The 16,360-nt window shown below is 49.6% G+C and overlaps 8 protein-coding genes across 8 annotated transcripts; 4 read left to right on the forward strand and 4 right to left on the reverse strand.

Moving 5' to 3' along the window:
• Positions 1 to 57: 57 nt before the first annotated feature.
• On the reverse strand, positions 58 to 2,242 carry ANOM_006211 (ribose phosphate diphosphokinase subunit PRS5; the record flags this gene model as incomplete). The annotated part of the gene is made up of 3 exons (XM_015551468.1): positions 58 to 622; positions 672 to 995; positions 1,048 to 2,242. Coding segments are annotated over 3 exons (1,482 nt in total), but the record flags the coding sequence as incomplete, so codon positions are not given.
• Positions 2,243 to 2,626: 384 nt separating this feature from the next.
• ANOM_006212 (ubiquitin-like protein HUB1) lies at positions 2,627 to 3,799 on the reverse strand (the record flags this gene model as incomplete). Its single annotated transcript, XM_015551469.1, has 4 exons — positions 2,627 to 2,885; positions 2,990 to 3,044; positions 3,142 to 3,280; positions 3,338 to 3,799. Coding segments are annotated over 3 exons (597 nt in total), but the record flags the coding sequence as incomplete, so codon positions are not given.
• Positions 3,800 to 3,924: 125 nt separating this feature from the next.
• On the forward strand, positions 3,925 to 4,746 carry ANOM_006213 (PIG-H family GPI synthesis protein; the record flags this gene model as incomplete). The annotated part of the gene is made up of 3 exons (XM_015551470.1): positions 3,925 to 4,352; positions 4,415 to 4,617; positions 4,669 to 4,746. The coding sequence occupies exons 1-3, from the start codon at positions 4,019 to 4,021 to the stop codon at positions 4,744 to 4,746; spliced, it is 615 nt and encodes a 204-aa protein (XP_015406596.1). The 5' UTR covers positions 3,925 to 4,018.
• Positions 4,747 to 4,866: 120 nt separating this feature from the next.
• On the reverse strand, positions 4,867 to 6,720 carry ANOM_006214 (pseudouridine synthase DEG1; the record flags this gene model as incomplete). The annotated part of the gene is made up of 1 exon (XM_015551471.1): positions 4,867 to 6,720. The coding sequence occupies one exon, from the start codon at positions 6,718 to 6,720 to the stop codon at positions 4,867 to 4,869; it is 1,854 nt and encodes a 617-aa protein (XP_015406597.1).
• A 621-nt stretch (positions 6,721 to 7,341) lies between these two features.
• Positions 7,342 to 8,225, forward strand: ANOM_006215 (putative Rho-like small GTPase; the record flags this gene model as incomplete). Its single annotated transcript, XM_015551472.1, has 4 exons — positions 7,342 to 7,433; positions 7,554 to 7,788; positions 7,848 to 7,967; positions 8,064 to 8,225. The coding sequence occupies 4 exons, from the start codon at positions 7,342 to 7,344 to the stop codon at positions 8,223 to 8,225; spliced, it is 609 nt and encodes a 202-aa protein (XP_015406603.1).
• A 319-nt stretch (positions 8,226 to 8,544) lies between these two features.
• rps0 (40S ribosomal protein uS2) lies at positions 8,545 to 10,122 on the reverse strand (the record flags this gene model as incomplete). Its single annotated transcript, XM_015551473.1, has 2 exons — positions 8,545 to 9,841; positions 9,909 to 10,122. Coding segments are annotated over 2 exons (921 nt in total), but the record flags the coding sequence as incomplete, so codon positions are not given.
• Positions 10,123 to 10,348: 226 nt separating this feature from the next.
• On the forward strand, positions 10,349 to 11,392 carry ANOM_006217 (mitochondrial 37S ribosomal protein uS15m; the record flags this gene model as incomplete). The annotated part of the gene is made up of 2 exons (XM_015551474.1): positions 10,349 to 10,467; positions 10,524 to 11,392. Coding segments are annotated over 2 exons (978 nt in total), but the record flags the coding sequence as incomplete, so codon positions are not given.
• Positions 11,393 to 12,353: 961 nt separating this feature from the next.
• Positions 12,354 to 15,168, forward strand: ANOM_006218 (uncharacterized protein; the record flags this gene model as incomplete). Its single annotated transcript, XM_015551475.1, has 4 exons — positions 12,354 to 12,762; positions 12,971 to 13,063; positions 13,131 to 13,757; positions 13,805 to 15,168. The coding sequence occupies 4 exons, from the start codon at positions 12,354 to 12,356 to the stop codon at positions 15,166 to 15,168; spliced, it is 2,493 nt and encodes an 830-aa protein (XP_015406592.1).
• Positions 15,169 to 16,360: the final 1,192 nt, after the last annotated feature.

Consider the following 16,360-nt stretch of genomic DNA (forward strand, 5'->3'; position numbering starts at 1 on the left):
CGCAACTTTTACATTCAATAAATTTAGACTGCATGGTCCACTACTCGAGTGTAAGTTAGTCATGCTTGTATGAAAGTTAGTACAAGTGTATCCGTGCAGATACGTGGTCAGGGCCAAAACTCCTTATAATACACAGTTTTGTGTTATGCCAAGAAGAACCGCAGTTGTAGAGCAAGAAATATGCAGTGAAAAGGTCACGCAGTAGCCTGAGCAATCGCAACAATCGCAACGAGCGGCAAATGGAAATTTGGGATGACAGGGGCTGAAATGGGGCTGAAATAAGGTCCGGTCGATTGGCCTAGAAGCCTATCTACTGGTTTCATAAATCGGTCGACACATTCAACGCAGTTACGTGATATGCGATGATGGGATTGTATAGTCATAAAAAGATCCAATATAGAAAAGGGGCGTCAGCATGCTGGGGGTTGTCCAACAAAATCAAACATTTCAGCATATGAGTTATTTTCATCACTCCTTTTTTGGTTTTCAGGATTCATGCTAAAGCTCCTTCCAAGAGGAAGGATAAGATAAAAAAAAACGCATCAAAAATTGTTGGATAGATTCGTTAGTCGTACTGGAAAAGGACACTGATACTCTCGCCATGGTGGACACGACGAATAGCCTACGGCGTATTAGCAACAAAACTCCTTCAAGTATCAAAGCCAACCTACCTCAGCGAAGACATGGCCAACTTCCAAAACCTCCAGCTTAGGGCACTGGCGCAGGTGCTCCGTCTGGTCGACGCTGTTCGTGACTACCACCTTGTCAAGGGCACTGGCGTTGATTCGATCAATAGCATCCCCACTTAGGATACCGTGAGTCACCAAAGCGTAAACCTGAGCGGCACCTTCCTTCTTCAAGAGCTTCGCAGCCCTAGTAATGGTATTGGAAGTATCCGCCAGGTCATCAATCAGGATAGCGGTACGGCCTTTCACATCACCAACCAACATCATAGTGGCATTTTGACGGTCCGTGATGCGTGTGGGACGCCGTTCCTATAAACTATTAGGAAACACAAAGAATGTTGAACTAGCATGCAGAACAAACCTTGTGAATCAATGCGAACTCAATACCCATGGAATCCGCAATTGCTGTGGCACGCTTAGCACCGCCAGCGTCGGGGCTGACAATGACAGCCTGCTTGTAATTGGGGATGGTCCGCTGAATGTAACTCTTAAGCAGCGGTCTGCCATACAAGTTATCTACAGGAATATCGAAGAATCCTTGATACTGGGGATCGTGCAGGTCCATCGTGATGATGTGGTCGGCACCAGCACAGGCGAGCAAATCAGCTACCAGTGTGCCTGCTTGAGCCACCCACTGCTTGTAGCCTGGGCGTGGTTGGAAACTGTTGATTTTGTTCACGCTGTCTTCGCCGAAAGCACCATTGGAAACAGCAGCCTTGCTGCTCTCTGGCTGCGAATCTAAAGTTTCACTGCGAGAGAGTCCACTAGTCGGGCGCTTCTTCACAGGACTGCCGTTGCTGATATCCTCTATTTGAGCCTTTGCAAGGCTCTTCTGGAGGTTATCAACACCATTCAGAAGACTTCCACTCTCAGGCTTCCCAGGATATGGGGTTGTAGGGGTGCTCTCGAAAGTATAGCCATTTGCGGAGTCCGACTTTCCAGGAACCGATGACTTTACAAGAGGCGCTCCAGTCTTATTGTAAGGAATATCACTCTGGCGAGAGTAAGGGAAAAGAGGAAGAACAGCGGTGACCCTCTTGGCGGAGGCGGTCTTGCATGCAGAGATGGTAATGAGTAGCTCCAGGAGGTGGTCGTTCACTTTTCCACCACCAGATTGAATGATGTAAACATCTTTCCCACGAACAGATTCTTTGATTTCAACTCTAGTTTCGCCCACAGAAAACTTCGAAAGGAGAACGTCTGCTGGCGGGATACCCAGGACGCCGCAGATGTTCTGAGTCAGTTGCGGGTGGGAAGTGCCCCCGATTACAACGATATTGCGTACCATGGTGGCAGGGTCTTCAGGTTGATGGGGTTTTGGAAAAACGGTAGAATAGATGGGCAATGGAGAGGATGTCTGCGTCGAGAGTGGAGAGAAACCAGGAATATCCGATGAGGGAGGTCTGGAGGGGCGATTATTGATGGGTGAGATTAGCTTAAGGTTGAAAGAAGCTTGGAACAATGAATGGACAAAATTGTGGCGAAGACAGACAGAAAACTACCTCATGGCGGGGATTCAAGAACAGTGTCCGATTGATGGAGTGGAGAGGACATTGAATAAAGGACTGAGGTAGAGGGTCGTGTGAGTCCCGCGATAGAAAAAAAATGCCTCTTCCGCCGGTGGAACCAAACGTGCTCCAAGCCTCGGATTTCTGCCGTAATAGCCCCAGGCTGCAGCATGCCGCCTGCCGCATCCGGCTAGCTGCACACAAATTAAACAAAAACGACTGGAAAATGGCGATGCGCCCCGCAAAGGCCGGGTGAGAGATAAATGACGGGAGATGTGGGAGGGGAGGAAAAAAAAAACAAAAATATTAGCTCCGACTCCGGATTTCAGAGATACCCGTAGTTCCAAGACAACAACAACAGCAAGTTGTGAGCCACTCCCCTCGCAAACCAAGCAAGAAAGTAGGCGCCCTCAGTCATGAACGTGCTAGCTGTTGCGTTACAAGAAGAGCAATGTCTCCATTGGGCCAATAGGTACATGGAAACTTGGAAAGAAAACGTGCCGGAGAGCATCAGCGGTCTGGTGGGAGGCAAAAGAAAAGAAACGGAAAAAAGTAATTTTCATGACAATTCTCATTACTCCACATCCAATTCCCAATGTTTTGTTGCGATAGCAGGTAAAGCACAATAGAGAAGAAACCCAGGCCATGTATAGATACAGTGATACAATTTGAATCGCCTGTGAGGGGTATCCTACGATGAGATGCAGAGTCAGCATACACCCTCAAAGACATACCAGATGTATCTTGACAGACCTCACAAGCTATAGCGGCGAAGTCGAAAAAGAATTTGCTCACAGGTACCTAAAGCTGTATAGTGTACACAACGATTTATTCACCAGTGCCGACCTCCCTGTAGAACAGTCAGCATGGAATCTCTCGAAACAAAAAGGTTCCGAAGCGCGACAAATAGCACGCTACAAGGGATAGCCTTGGAAAGGATCACTCACAGATCAAGCTGGCTTCCCGAAGAAATGCTGTAGTCGGCCAGGGTTAGGAAATCTTTGAAAGGACGCTCCCCTTGGCGCTTGAGGAGGATTTCATGCGGTTCACGTCCAATACGTGCTGCAACCTGTGCCTTAAAAAGCTCTGTGACATATATTAGCTGCCAAAACTCTAGTCCTCGATCATCAAAGGGCAACGAACTGATTGGATCCGATGCAAGACATGGAATTGAAGCTTTCGAGCCAAGGCGATCATTCACATGCACAATAATCATGGGTTCTGAGGACTGAGGAACGGCGGGCTTCTTTTCTTTCTTCTCTTTCTTCTTCCTCTCTCTCTCATCACCCTCAGGCCGCCTTCGGTCACGATCGCTATCCTTGTTCCTATCCTCAGGTCTGTACGTGTCTCTGTCACGTCGTGGAGATCTTGCCCGTTCTTCTCTATCTCTGTATCCTCGATTTAACCTGCGCTCATCTGCATCGTGTCTGCTGTCGCCATCGCGCCGTTTGTCCTTCCATCGGAAACCTCCCCCTCCACTTTTTCTAGGCCGCTCCCTGTCAGACCTTTCCCTGTCAGACCTTTCCCTGTCAAGCCTTCTCCCTGGCGATCTGCTCCTTGAACGCTCGCCCATGATCAACGACGTAGAGTAATGTGGTTGAGCGATCAGGTTGACGCTCTCAGCAGTGGAATCCCGCTACACGTGATGATGTATTGCGGCCCAGCCTTTTGGTCGCAAGATGCCTACACTAAACTGTAAATGGATTAGTACAACAAATGCTAAGCACTGACCTCCGTGCTTAACCCCGTGCATATTGCGATTGAACTTATATCAAAAGCTTCAAAGCTGGCTTACAGCGTCGCAGATTTTTGAATCAGTGATAAATGGCCGGCCGCCTAATACTACGACGTCCATCTCCGACGACTGTCTCGTTCACCGTGTCCAATGCCTCCAGACAAACGAGCACACCGGCAAAGATACTCTACTATCTTCAAGTCCTTCTGCGCGCATTAGTCTTCGTCTGCGTGGTTTTCTTCAATATCGCAAGACTCCGCCACTCTTTCTTCAACCAAGATGGATTTTTAGTACGCTGGAATACAATATGGTCGAGTCCATTAGGGTCACTTGTATCCCGAAGTGTAGATTCATACAGTTCTTGGGTCGTCGTTCTAGTGAGCGCGATTATTATCTATGGTGTCTTTAGGAAGGGCTATACGGGTACGCTAGAGTGCTGCTGTTGCGGTAAATGGTTTCAATGCTAACTTCTGGGACTTGTACAGAGGAATCACTGCTAGTCATACGCGGTTTAGGAATTCAAACTTCTACTTCGTCCCTGACCTATCTCTCCAAGGCCTCGACACGATTCATTCCCACCACTCAGATCCAGGACATTGTGATTCACGAAGCTTTTAAAGGTTTTGAAGTCCGCTTTTACCTAGCAATTATTGTAGATGGGGAGCCTGAGGTTGTTGTAGTATTCCCTGTAAGTATTCTTACACAGATAACTGATGGGCCCTAACCAATATATGACCAGAAACTTTTGCCGAACCGGGCAATACTGGAAGAGGTTTGGAGGGGTTCACGGCACTGTCTTTATGATTCGAAATCTTAACATGAAGGAGTTTGGTAGTAATTATTTTGCCTTTGAAAAACGGGCATTCTCATGTCTGATTGAAGCACACCTAAAGGCGAACTATTCTATAAAGGTATGGCATACAACCGAATTTCCTTTCTACATCTCCATGCGACTGGGCTCTGCACCCTTTTCAGTCTTCCGCTGTTTGGCTGCAAGCCATCTCGCGTTTTGAACCTCCACGGGATCCGTCTTTCTCTTCTGCATGACCGGTATATACTGTCCTCCGAGTCTTGGTTCATTCGCGCCATAGAAGACTTTTTGGCTCCGCTTTTGTTGCTCATCCTTGACTCCCTTGGCTTCGCCATTGACAATTCCTTGGTCCCCTTGGCTGACGGCAAGATCCAGTAATGTACCAGCCAAGATCTCATCAATCTTACGTTGCCTCCAAACGGACCAAAGACTGTCTACTACCCCTCCAAGGCCGTACTTGCCACCTCCTCTACCCACTTGGGATTTTATCTGTCTGCTGTCTCCGGCGTAGACCCAATCTAACGCATCTGCACGGCTGCCGCTATCCTCATCTGGGAAGACACAGTTCCAAAGAACAAGGGGAGCGTCGGAAGCCATCTCATACGTCGGCTTACGCGGGTTCTTGGTTATGTCTAACAATTCCGGCACAATAGTCGGTGGCTCGAGCCCCTGGCCCACTAGGAACAAAATACCCACCATGTGCCGCACCTGATGCCATAGAAAAGCGGATCCTCTCAAGTTAAATACATATACTTGAGAAGGTGTTGGCGAAGGAGTCTCCGGCGGCCGGGAGTTTTGTTGTGCAGCAGGGCCTTCTAGAGCTTGGAATCCCGGTTGACCGACATATCCCAGTGGGCTGCTTCGCGGGTCAAGGAGCTCAATGTCCGAATGGTATATAATTCTTTCAAAATTCTCGATTTGTTTGCTGGTGTCCAGCTTGCAGAAGTTGCGGAAGTCGTGTACTCCCTCAAAATACTTGGCGGCTTCACGCATAGCCTCGATGTCTAGCCAACCCTCTCTGTATTTTGCGCGGCTGTCTCCTGCCTTGTTGTCCGCACGCGATGTGAATCCAAGAGGCCCTGGCGTAGGGGAGAAGGCGGGTTGGGTAAAGAAATACTTGTAATGGCGTTCCCGACATGAGAAACGGGCGTCGAAGCCTTCGGGGGGGTGTGGGCACCATGCCAGGACCCGGATATCCTCTGGAAGCACTCTGTTCAGAATACTGATGTATGGTATTTCATCAGCGATATCATCCCAGTTATCTTCGGCGACATCAGCTAAAACAGTAGCTTCTTCTCCGGTTTGCATAGTAGTATCCGAGCTAGGATCCGCCTGCGCAACATGATCACGCTTGGGTCGCGCGCTTCGTACCCTAATACCGATAACCTGTCCAAAAGCACTGACACCCCGGTCAGTCCGGCCAGCCTTAGAATACTGACATCCTTCCCAATTGATCAAGTATGGCTTTAACTCCCTTGGGCCCCTGGTATCTTGAAAATCATCCGCCTCTCCATTCTCTGGGAAAATCAGGCGTGTCTTCCGCAAGGCCTTCCACATCTCTTCTTCAATCGTAGGGAGTGGCGTGACATTGCCGTTGGCATGTTCAAGACCGTTGTACCGTTGCCCCAGATATGCGAACTTCAGAGCAATAAACCGAGTATTGTATTTGGAAGGATCAATCACTCGGGGCTGCTTCGGGGGACGATTCGGCGCGCGAGTATGTGTGATATCGTCCTCTGGGGGAGGTTGGTATTTGCGCGCCCCCTTCTTCGACGAAACCCTCGCTGTCTCGGTGGGGTTATCGAGCGCTGGGTTCGAAGGTACAGATTCGTTTGCGACTTTCGATGAGGTAGCAAATTCCGCATTACGAGAGTGTAGCTGGCGTTCTAGCTCTGTAATTCTGGAAATCAGGTTTTCCGGGGTCCAGGTCGAGTAGTCGGTTTGACTTTGAGGTAGAAGTGGTTCCCCGGCGTCGGACATGGTTTCAGGTGTGAGAGAATCAACTTGCGCGTGACAATGGTTGAGAGTATGAAAGGGTCGTTTGGTCAAGAGACGTGGTGCAATGCGACTCGGGTAGTAACAGAGTCGACTTTGAACTCTCCACATTCCCCTAGAGCTGGCGAAAATGGTTTGTTGTACCCGCTAAACTTTGGGGAGCAGTTGGCGGGGGGCGATGTTGGAAATTTTTGAAGTCATTTTTGTTAAGTAATTTAATATCCGTGTAAGGTAATTTTACGGAGATCTGCTAGATCTACTTTAGATAAGAAAACAGTGGCTTTTGATATTACATGCATAGTCTTGGAGGCCCTTATCATAGAACTGGTTTGATAAATCCAGTATGTAATGATCTAAGTTAGGGAATTGGCTTTCTTAATACCGCTTAACATTGTAATGGTGGCATCCCAAGTGATATGACAACTACTTTCTATATCTCTCCGCTCCATTGATCTTCACAGCACCCAACCTCAGCTACTACTCGAACACACGATAACTTCAGACAGGCTTATGAAAGCTCTGCTAGCCAAATAGCTGTCCTAACTTTATCCTATACAACAACAAGATTTCGTATCTACTGTAACAGCACTTCGTGAATTCGCCCCAATGACGAACCAAGAGAGTGGTCCGGACCAGGAGAACACAGTGACTATCCTCCTCCTCGGAGACCCAGGATGTGGTAAAACGACATTCTTATCGTAAGTATATGCCAAAAGGCTATTGAGACCTTCATCGTATCTTCCAAGACGTCCTCTACCGCCGGACACTTCCTATGTTTGCATTCTATCCTTCAGCGGAATACTAATCTATCGCTCCAGAGCATTGAAACAAGGGCGCGGGAGGCTAAATGGAAATGGATCGCATACCCAACCTGAGCTCCTACGAGACAGCGACCAGCCTTTCCTTTATGATATCCGTTTCTCAAAGAAGTCCTTTGGCCTCGTGTTATACGATACTGCATGTCCCAATCAGCACTGGTCTACATTGAAGCCGGATGTGGTGCTTCTAGCTTTTGATATATCCAACAGAGATAGTTTGACCAATCTCAGAACAGTGAGTTTGCATATTTATCGATTCTTCCACAAGTCGGCCACAATCACTGATCTTCATAGTGGCGACACGACATTATCCGGTACTTCCAACATGGTCAGGGGGAACGGATCCCCGTCATGATGATAGGCCTGAAAAGGGACTTAAGAGTAGAAGGCGAAGGTATCATCTACCCACAAGAAGTAAGTACCTCGTTCCTGCGGTATCTCAGCCTGGAAATGTGCCTTATGAGCCTTGTTGTCTTACCTTCTGATGGATGCAAAAGCTGACTCAAGCAGACATATGGGATCGCACAAGAGCTCCGGTGCGATCGCTACGCAGAGTGTTCTGCTGTCACGGGAGAACTTTTGGCAGAGACGTTCGAGGATCTAGCGAGGCTTGCAGGTATGACAACTACGGATCGTGGGGGGCAGACTCAGGGTGGCTGTATAGTTCTTTGATGGGGAACGGAAGTATGTCTACGATCGAGTGTTGTGATACCCTTTTTACGATGAATATATATCTATTCTATAGTTGATCAGCTATCCGACGTAGTGTATAAATTTTATTTTTTGGCTTTGGCTTTGGCTATCATCATGCTAATTACTAGATGCCATTGCTTCCTAGGGTCAATGGAGAAAGCAGTAAGTTCATTTACTTGGTTGGGCAAACATGGGAAACCGAAAAGGGAGCTTTTACGTTATGCCATGATATCTATGCACGCCTCCCAATACGAGCCTACGCGTTGAGCTACATTTATTGCCTTATCCGGGGTTACTCGGAATACTGCTGATACACGATAGAACATGCATATGGTAGCTAGTATCACGTTTCATTTACGACTAGAATTAACATGCAGGAGAAACCAAGGTAACGACTAAGTCCACCTTGTGGAAATTGACAGCACAGGGCTTTCCCCCAGAAGCTCACCGAGATAATAGAACAACTGGATATCTTTCCCTCGTAAGCGCCAGTCAATTTTTGACAATGCTATTCCTCCCCGATGAACCATGGACAAGACGTGATAACGGACTGTAAGAAACGAGATTTCGCTGTAGCATACCAAGGGAAGTAGAAAAAGACGGTTTCAAGTTGTAGGGTTCCCGATCAGAAACTTCGATCACTTTTTCTCCTTTTTTTCTTCTTGCTTTTGAAATAGAGGTTTTCAAACAGAGACTAGGATAGACATGCCAAGAGAAGTTTTCCTTGCGGGTGATGCTGTCGGTTACTCGTCAGATCATGGGTGAAGAGAAAATTAAAACGTCAGTCCTCCTCCGCGCCAATTCTTCGCAAAAGGAAAAACTCATGCCCCTCGTAACGTCTGTCCATTGTCGCTATTTATTTTATTTACCACTTGCCCTCAGCAGGCTGGGTCTCAGCCCAGCTCTCACCACCAGCGGCAGGAGCGGAGCTGGCGGCCCAGTCAGCACCATCAGCCTCCCAGCTGGTAGGACCAGCAGCGCTAGCAGCAGCGAAAGCAGTGCCAGGAACACCAGCACCAGCACCCTGGGTGTCCCAGTTCTCGCCAGCGAAGCCAGACTCAACGGCAGCGGCACCGACCTCCTCGGTAGTAGCGACCTTGGACTCCTCGGCGATCTCCTTGTTCTCCTCGGCCTCAGGGTCGCGGTAGAAGTAGAGGTCAGGAACGACATCCCACTCGGTCTCGCGGGTAGCGAGGGTACCGCGGAGACGGAGGACCTCACGGGCGAGCATCCACCAGACAAGACCGATGGAGTGACGACCCTTGTTGTTGGTGGGGATAGCAACATCAACGAAGTCGGTGGGGGAGTCAGTGTCGCAAAGAGCGATGACGGGGATGTTGACGTAGCTGGCCTCCTTGATGGCCTGAGCATCGGTGCGAGGATCGGTAACGATGATGAGACGGGGCTCCTTGAAAGAGCGGGTGATGTAGTTGGTGAAGTTACCGGGGGTGAAACGACCGGCAATGGCGGTAGCACCGGTGTGAGAAGCGAACTTCAGGACAGCACGCTGACCATAAGGACGAGCGGAGATCACACAGATATCGGCGGGGTTGTCGATGGCCGCAATGATACGGGCAGCAAGAATGATCTTCTCCCTGTAATTTGCGCGCACGTTAGTTTTTGCACGCAGCAAAATCCGTAGCATTTCGCTGAGTCTCCTACCAGGTCTTGCCAATGTTGACAACATTGACACCGTCAGGGCGAGTCTTCCAGAGGTAAGGCTCCATGTGCACCTGAAGGTTCTTGGAACCCAGGTGGCACTGAGCAGCGAGCAGCTGCTCAATGTCCTGCTGGGTGGGGTTGAAGATCGGGGGGAGCTGAGAGGGGGCCATGGTGGGCGATTGATATTGCAATGAACAGCGAATTGAATATATCAATCGACTGGCGCTTGTCGCAGTGGTGATGACGGGGAAAGACTGACACGAAGGTGAACTTTCGCCCTCCGCGTTTGGATGATTTTCGTTTGTGAATTTTAGGGCTAGGGTACGAATTCTGCTAGCCTCAGGCCACCGTTCCGCTGTCAAGTCACGTGGGAGCACCTTGCTGAATACGGATTAGCTCTGTTCTCGGCCTTTGAGATTTCGGAGTCTTCAGAGTCCTAGGACGTAAAGGTTGCCAGTGCTGGGGCTGTTGATTGTCTTGCAAGGTTCAATTTACCAGTCAGTTTCTTTGAATATGCCTCCACGATTCCTCTTCCAGCCTTCCTTCAAGGCTTTTACTGGTAAGCCACAATCATAACCATCGTGTTGCGCCTGAGTTAATAACCGGCTATGCTAGGGTCTTCGCATGTTCAGAGCCCGCTTGCTGCATTGTCATTGAATCCTTCCAGGACATCTATTAGAGCGGGATCCGCAGAGACTAGGGAACGCCGCCGACATGATCCGTTTTTGACGGCACAGTCACGTCAACGCAAAGCCGCCAATCTGTCTCGTCAACAAGCTCTCGCCGAGGAACGCGAAAACTCTCTGGGCGATCCTGTGGAAAGTGCACCGACCCCATTCATCCAAGAGCTCAAAACGGTCAAGTCTGGGCCACAAGCCCCTTCAAACACAGATGCCAGGCTCAACTACTTCGTCACTCCCGAGGGACTCCAGGAGGCTTTGGAATATTCGAAAACCTTGACATCTCCCCTCGAGAACCCAGACAGGGACACTGCAGACCCTCAGCTTGAGAAGGAGGCATCCGAGAGGCATCTTCAGGAACATCGCAACGCTCAGGAGGCAATCAGCCGTATCGTGAAGATCAGTAATGGAAACACGCAAGATCAGATGCGCCTACACATCCAGAACTGCATTGAAACGTTTGGACGGCACAATACCGACAAGACCTTGCCGCCAAAGCCTGCAGCTGTATCGCATCAGTCTGCTACTGAACACCCCGAGAAAACTCCTCGAGTTGGCCAGGATACCGGTTCCCCGGAAGTCCAGGTTGCGATCCTTACTGCAAAGATTCTGAACTTGTCTAGACACTTGCAGACAACCAACAAAGATAAGCATAACAAAAGAAACTTGAGGCTCCTCGTGCATAAGCGACAGAAGTTGCTTCGGTACCTGCGTAGGAAGGAGCGGGGTGGCCCGCGATGGCAGCACTTGATCGAAACCTTGGGCCTGTCAGATGCTGCTTGGAAGGGTGAGATTAGCATGTAAGAGCTCGCGAGCGTTTTTATTGTCATGTTTTCATTTGTTCTTTATTATATTATTAAGTCAACATTGGCGTGTAACTATATGGCATCCATACCTTCCCTGTGTGCTGCAAGAGCTCGCTTGTTCGCCTGGTCTTTCTTGATGTTTCTTTATCTACAGACTCACCGTGTATAAGTATTACAATTCTACCTTCCAGGAAACTATTGAAGTGATTAAGCCATATGGCGGGTGTTATCGTGCATAAGCAATTTGCTCTCCCACGAGTGGGCCTTGTACTTGCATCAATAAGTCTTATCTATAGAAGAGGCCAGTAACACCTCACTTCAGCAATCTATACTAGCACGCTTTGTGTTCTTCTAGGACCACTATGCAAATTATATCTGGGCCAGAAGGAATTTGAATTTGACTTTACTGCTTCCAAGCCGATGCCAAAAGACAAAAAGTAAAGTAAAAAGGCCGAAGTCATTCAGAGTAAACTTGAATACTATCCATGGATTACAATCCTTCTGGTGTAGCAACCTCATTGGGTGGACAGCTGACCGCCTTATTATTTTGCCAGGGCGTGGGCCCAAGTTTTGAAATTCATTTGCGAAAGTTCTCTGGAATCCCAGTACCACCGCGTCATTTATGCCTCGGACTTGTTGAGCCAGGTAAGTGAATGTTAATTTTCTAACTGGGAGGGAGGCATCTCTTAGAAACACAATACAGTGTAAATAGAAGGCCCTCCCCACCTTTCTCTCATTGCCACATCTCCCTTCTTACTATCGATCCATTCAACTAATTCTACAGCACGCAAGCTGAAGCCCTTATTGAATCAAAATTGTTGAGCATCTTATCTCTTCATCTGCAAACCTCTATTGGTCTTGAAGAGGGAGCTACTCGCTTAGCTAGGCCACATAGTGAACCTTTTGTCGCGCTGAGCTTCGACTAAGCCACAGTCGCCCTCGGTCGGCAATCCGTCAAAATGCGAACTCGATCGCAGCAAGCATCGCCTGGCGGCTTTTTGTCCCTCGATGACAGTGCTCCTCGTCGGACAAGGTCTACTAGAAACACCTCGCAACCAACTGCGCAACCTTCAGCCTCTACCGAAACCACAACTCAACCAAAAAGTCAAGGCACGACCAAAAAGACCGCCAGAGTCGCAAAGACACAGACGAGAAAAGCCCCTCAGCGAGCGACAAGAAAGTCAACTCGCAAGACGGAGAATCAAACCGCCGACGGTAGTCAATATGAATCCCATAACAATGAAGAACGCGCCGAGACCGCGCCCCTGGACGACAAAGAAAACCTCACAAACGAGTCCCAGGACCCAGATTCTGTTACACTGGCAGATAGTACAGTTCTTTCTGAGCCGAAAAGCTCTTCCCTTACGCGTGAGTACCCCATGGACCCAAAATACCCCTAAACACACACCCCGCTCGGTCAGTGCTTTCCTGGAGTGCGCCACCAAACACCGTCGATTTCAGATGGTATCAATACCAGATCGACGATATCAGCGACAATAGGGTCACCACTATCTGAGCGGTCGAAGACACCGTCCGACAGTGGTGACATGCCGCTCTCCCATCCCCCCTTCGATAGAGCGGGGGGCGCTTTGGGGAGAGCCCTGCACCTCTGAGCCAGCTGTAGAAGCACTTGCAGAGTCTATCTACGGCGAACCTTACGGCATGGGAGGTCCGTTGGCGGAGGAGTTCGAACCAACTCGAGAATTGCGGTTGAGTGGCGGACCATGTTACTCAAGTGGTGGCCCCCAAGAGGATGTCGCCGAGAAATCGGCGGCCCTCTTGGTCGTACCAGGAAAGCGTTGACCGGTCCTACGAGAAACCCAAGCTGACCGACACAGTTAATAGGAAGAGGGCCCACGAGGAGACGAGCGACGAAGATCGGACAGCCCCCGTGACTCCTGCGGCAAACAAGCGCCGGAATCTGGGACCGCCAGGAAGTACCCCCTTTGCCAACCGGCGTACCCCCCTTTCGCGCCGGATCCAGACCAGGGCGGCCCCCTTCTCCGCAAGGCTTGCTCGTCGAGAAGCCGAAAAGCATGGCCGGATTGAATCGACACTCTTCCGCCTTCCCGACTATCTTCGTCAGCTAGAGGCCGACCGCCAGAAGGCTGAAAAAGCCCCTTCAAGTCCGAGCCCACAGCTTCCACAAACAACATTTGACTTTACGATGGAACCGAGCTTACCAACTAATCAAAGCTCAGCAGATGAGTCGTCTGTGCTTCAAGAACCATCGACGCCAGGGAGAAACACTCCAGAAACTCCCCAGCGTGGATGGAATCTACGTGGACTGCTCAGCTCTGTACCTCGTTCCTTCTCGCGATTACTGCCATTTGGTCGGCCTTCTGAAAGCTCGCAAGATCAATGTAAGCTCTCCCAACCTTCCCCCCTGTTTCTTGCTAACAAATCGTAGCGACATTCGAACCATCGTCAGAACGTATTACTCGCACAAGGTCTCTTGACCCTGAATCAGCTGGTCCTCAAACCGAAGGACGATCTCGCTGGCGTTTGAGTGAAGGGCCCTCGCAGCCTCCGAAGAAGCGTGCCCGTAACTTATCTTACTCACTTTTCCCGGCTCCCATTGACAGATCCCTTTACCTTGGTGACATACCTAAGCCCTCCACGGTGCGCCCAGAGGCGGCTGCCCCGGAATCGCACCGCACTGAACAGGCGCAGGTGCAGAAGCCTGAGCGTCAGCAGACTGCAGCATCAAGTGCCCAAGCTGAAGAACGGGAGACGTCTCAAGCGTCTAGCGATGCGGAGCAAAGGAAGCGCAAGCGGTCGCCATCGCCCGATGTGATTCCCAACCCAGCCGGATCTAGCTATGGATTGGACTTGGATTATTTCTGTTATAGCTCTGAAAGTGAAGATGAGGTGACAGAAACTCCATCTAAGCAGAGCGAACGCAAGAAAGTCGATGGCCTAGCAAAGTCTGTGGCCCGCAGTGCCCTCCGTACAGACAGACAGTCATCCAAAAAGGTGCGTTTTGATGCAAGCCCAGAAGACACTCCTTCTAAGCTTCGCTCGCGTGCTCGCTCCACTGATCCCTATCGCGGAACACACTTCGTTGGGATGGGTAATGATTCACCAACACCATCTGCTCGCACTGAGCAACCTTCTCCGCGGCATCCTGGGTTCGTCCCCAACACCCAAGGTACTTTTCAGCTCGACTATGACGCGGTCTTAGATGACTCGGAGACTACTGGTCTGTCCTCGTCAACAAATGTTACCGCCTCTAGCCCCTCCCAGGCCGTACGGGAAGAAGACGGGCGTGCTTCTGCACAGCATGAAGGCCATGATGCTCAATCTCCTGCATCTCGCCATACCTCTAGGGCTCATCCATCAACCCCAGGTAAAGTGGACGAGGAAGCTCTTGCAAGAGTGCGGTCCCAAGCAGAGAAATACAAGCCGAAGACTCCTAGTGGTCTCCGTACTGCAAGCCGATATGCTAGTCCATTGACCGCCACGCCCGATACTGTTGCCTCCGACCACACAACTAAGAAATCCGACTTGATTGCAAAGCCTGGTAAAGTCGACGAACCCGAAAACTTTGGTGATGATGAATTCGCTCGTGATGCGGAATGGCTTTATCAGAATTGTCCTTCTGGGGACCTCAGTCAACTTAAGTGGCCGGCCAGGCAAAGCTATGAAGAGAGCCTCGGTGTCAGTTCTACCTCCATGAAACTCCTTGCTACGATTTGGGACGACTCCGAGATTGAACCAGCGTACCTTGCTTTTCGTCAGAGTTTTGAGGAGTTCAAAAAGACTTTGAAATGAAGTCTTGACTATTATTGACCGGAACGATATCTGCTCTTCCCCCCTTATGTCGTTTATGTTTAAGTGGCTTTTTCTCCGACCTATTTAACCTGTCTGATTCGCCATGTTCCTCGTCCGAGGGATTTAGATGGGCCCAAAAGGGCCGTTCGGAGGATTTATTGCTAGCTTTGATAGCTGGAGTTTGGGTATACATATTTGTTGTGTCGACATCGCTAGCTGTGGTCTCTTTCAACCTATTGGATGAAGTTGTAGACCCTCTAGTTGATGACTTTCTGTCTTTGGGATCACGCTCGATGGTACTGGTTTCTATGGTATACCGGAGTTTTGTTGAATCATTTGTATCTGGAGCTATGCATGAGCATCGTGTTATTTGCGTTGATTCTCGCATTCAGGCGTCTCTTTTTTGACAAATGGGAATTGTTTGCATCTACAATACACTTGCATATTATTTTTTTTTAGAAACCTTTCAATTATCCAGTCTGCTTCTTTAAGGCTGCTACATCCCTGACCAAGACCATTACGCTTGAATACATCCACAGCTTGCCACTTGTCTTCATGTCTCGGGTAATTTTATAATGAGAGAACCTCCAAATGTCTCACAGCGGACGCTGACACTCAAGCTGAGCCTTTATTGCCTCTCAAGGCGTATTCTTACACCGTCGTCATGCAACAAGTACGCCCCTGTCTCACAATAGTGAGCCCAGATCGACCCTCAAACCCAGGCTCATAGAGAGCAGCCCTCTTAGAGGATAACATAAAACCACCTTCCCCCCCAAAAGCGACACTCTCCTCTCCATCTCACCCAACCTCGAAGGCATTCCCTATACGCCCTCTTCAAACGAACAACCTCAAACAAATAGAAAGGATGTGTTACTACCAACCCAACCAGCCGCACTGCACCTGCGATTTCCTTCAACTGATCCAACCATGCATCAAAGCTCAATACTACCCTTCACCAAACAACAACCCACAGCCCGTGATAGTCGCCTGCTGCAACCGGTTCATTCTGACTGACATTGCCCCACGGTGCTGCCAACTGTGCAGTAGCCAGCTGCCACGACTCGGGCAGATGAGTCAGGCAGACAATCGAGACATGTCTCATTTGGACATAGGAAATGGGCTCCCGGGCGTGTGCAACACAACTGTCGTTGTTTTACCGCCGCTTTCTTCGTTTGCAACTGCTCCCTCTACT

The sequence above is a fragment of the Aspergillus nomiae genome (assembly GCF_001204775.2).
Source record: "Aspergillus nomiae NRRL 13137 chromosome Unknown contig00146, whole genome shotgun sequence".
Taxonomy (NCBI): Eukaryota; Fungi; Ascomycota; class Eurotiomycetes; order Eurotiales; family Aspergillaceae; genus Aspergillus; species Aspergillus nomiae.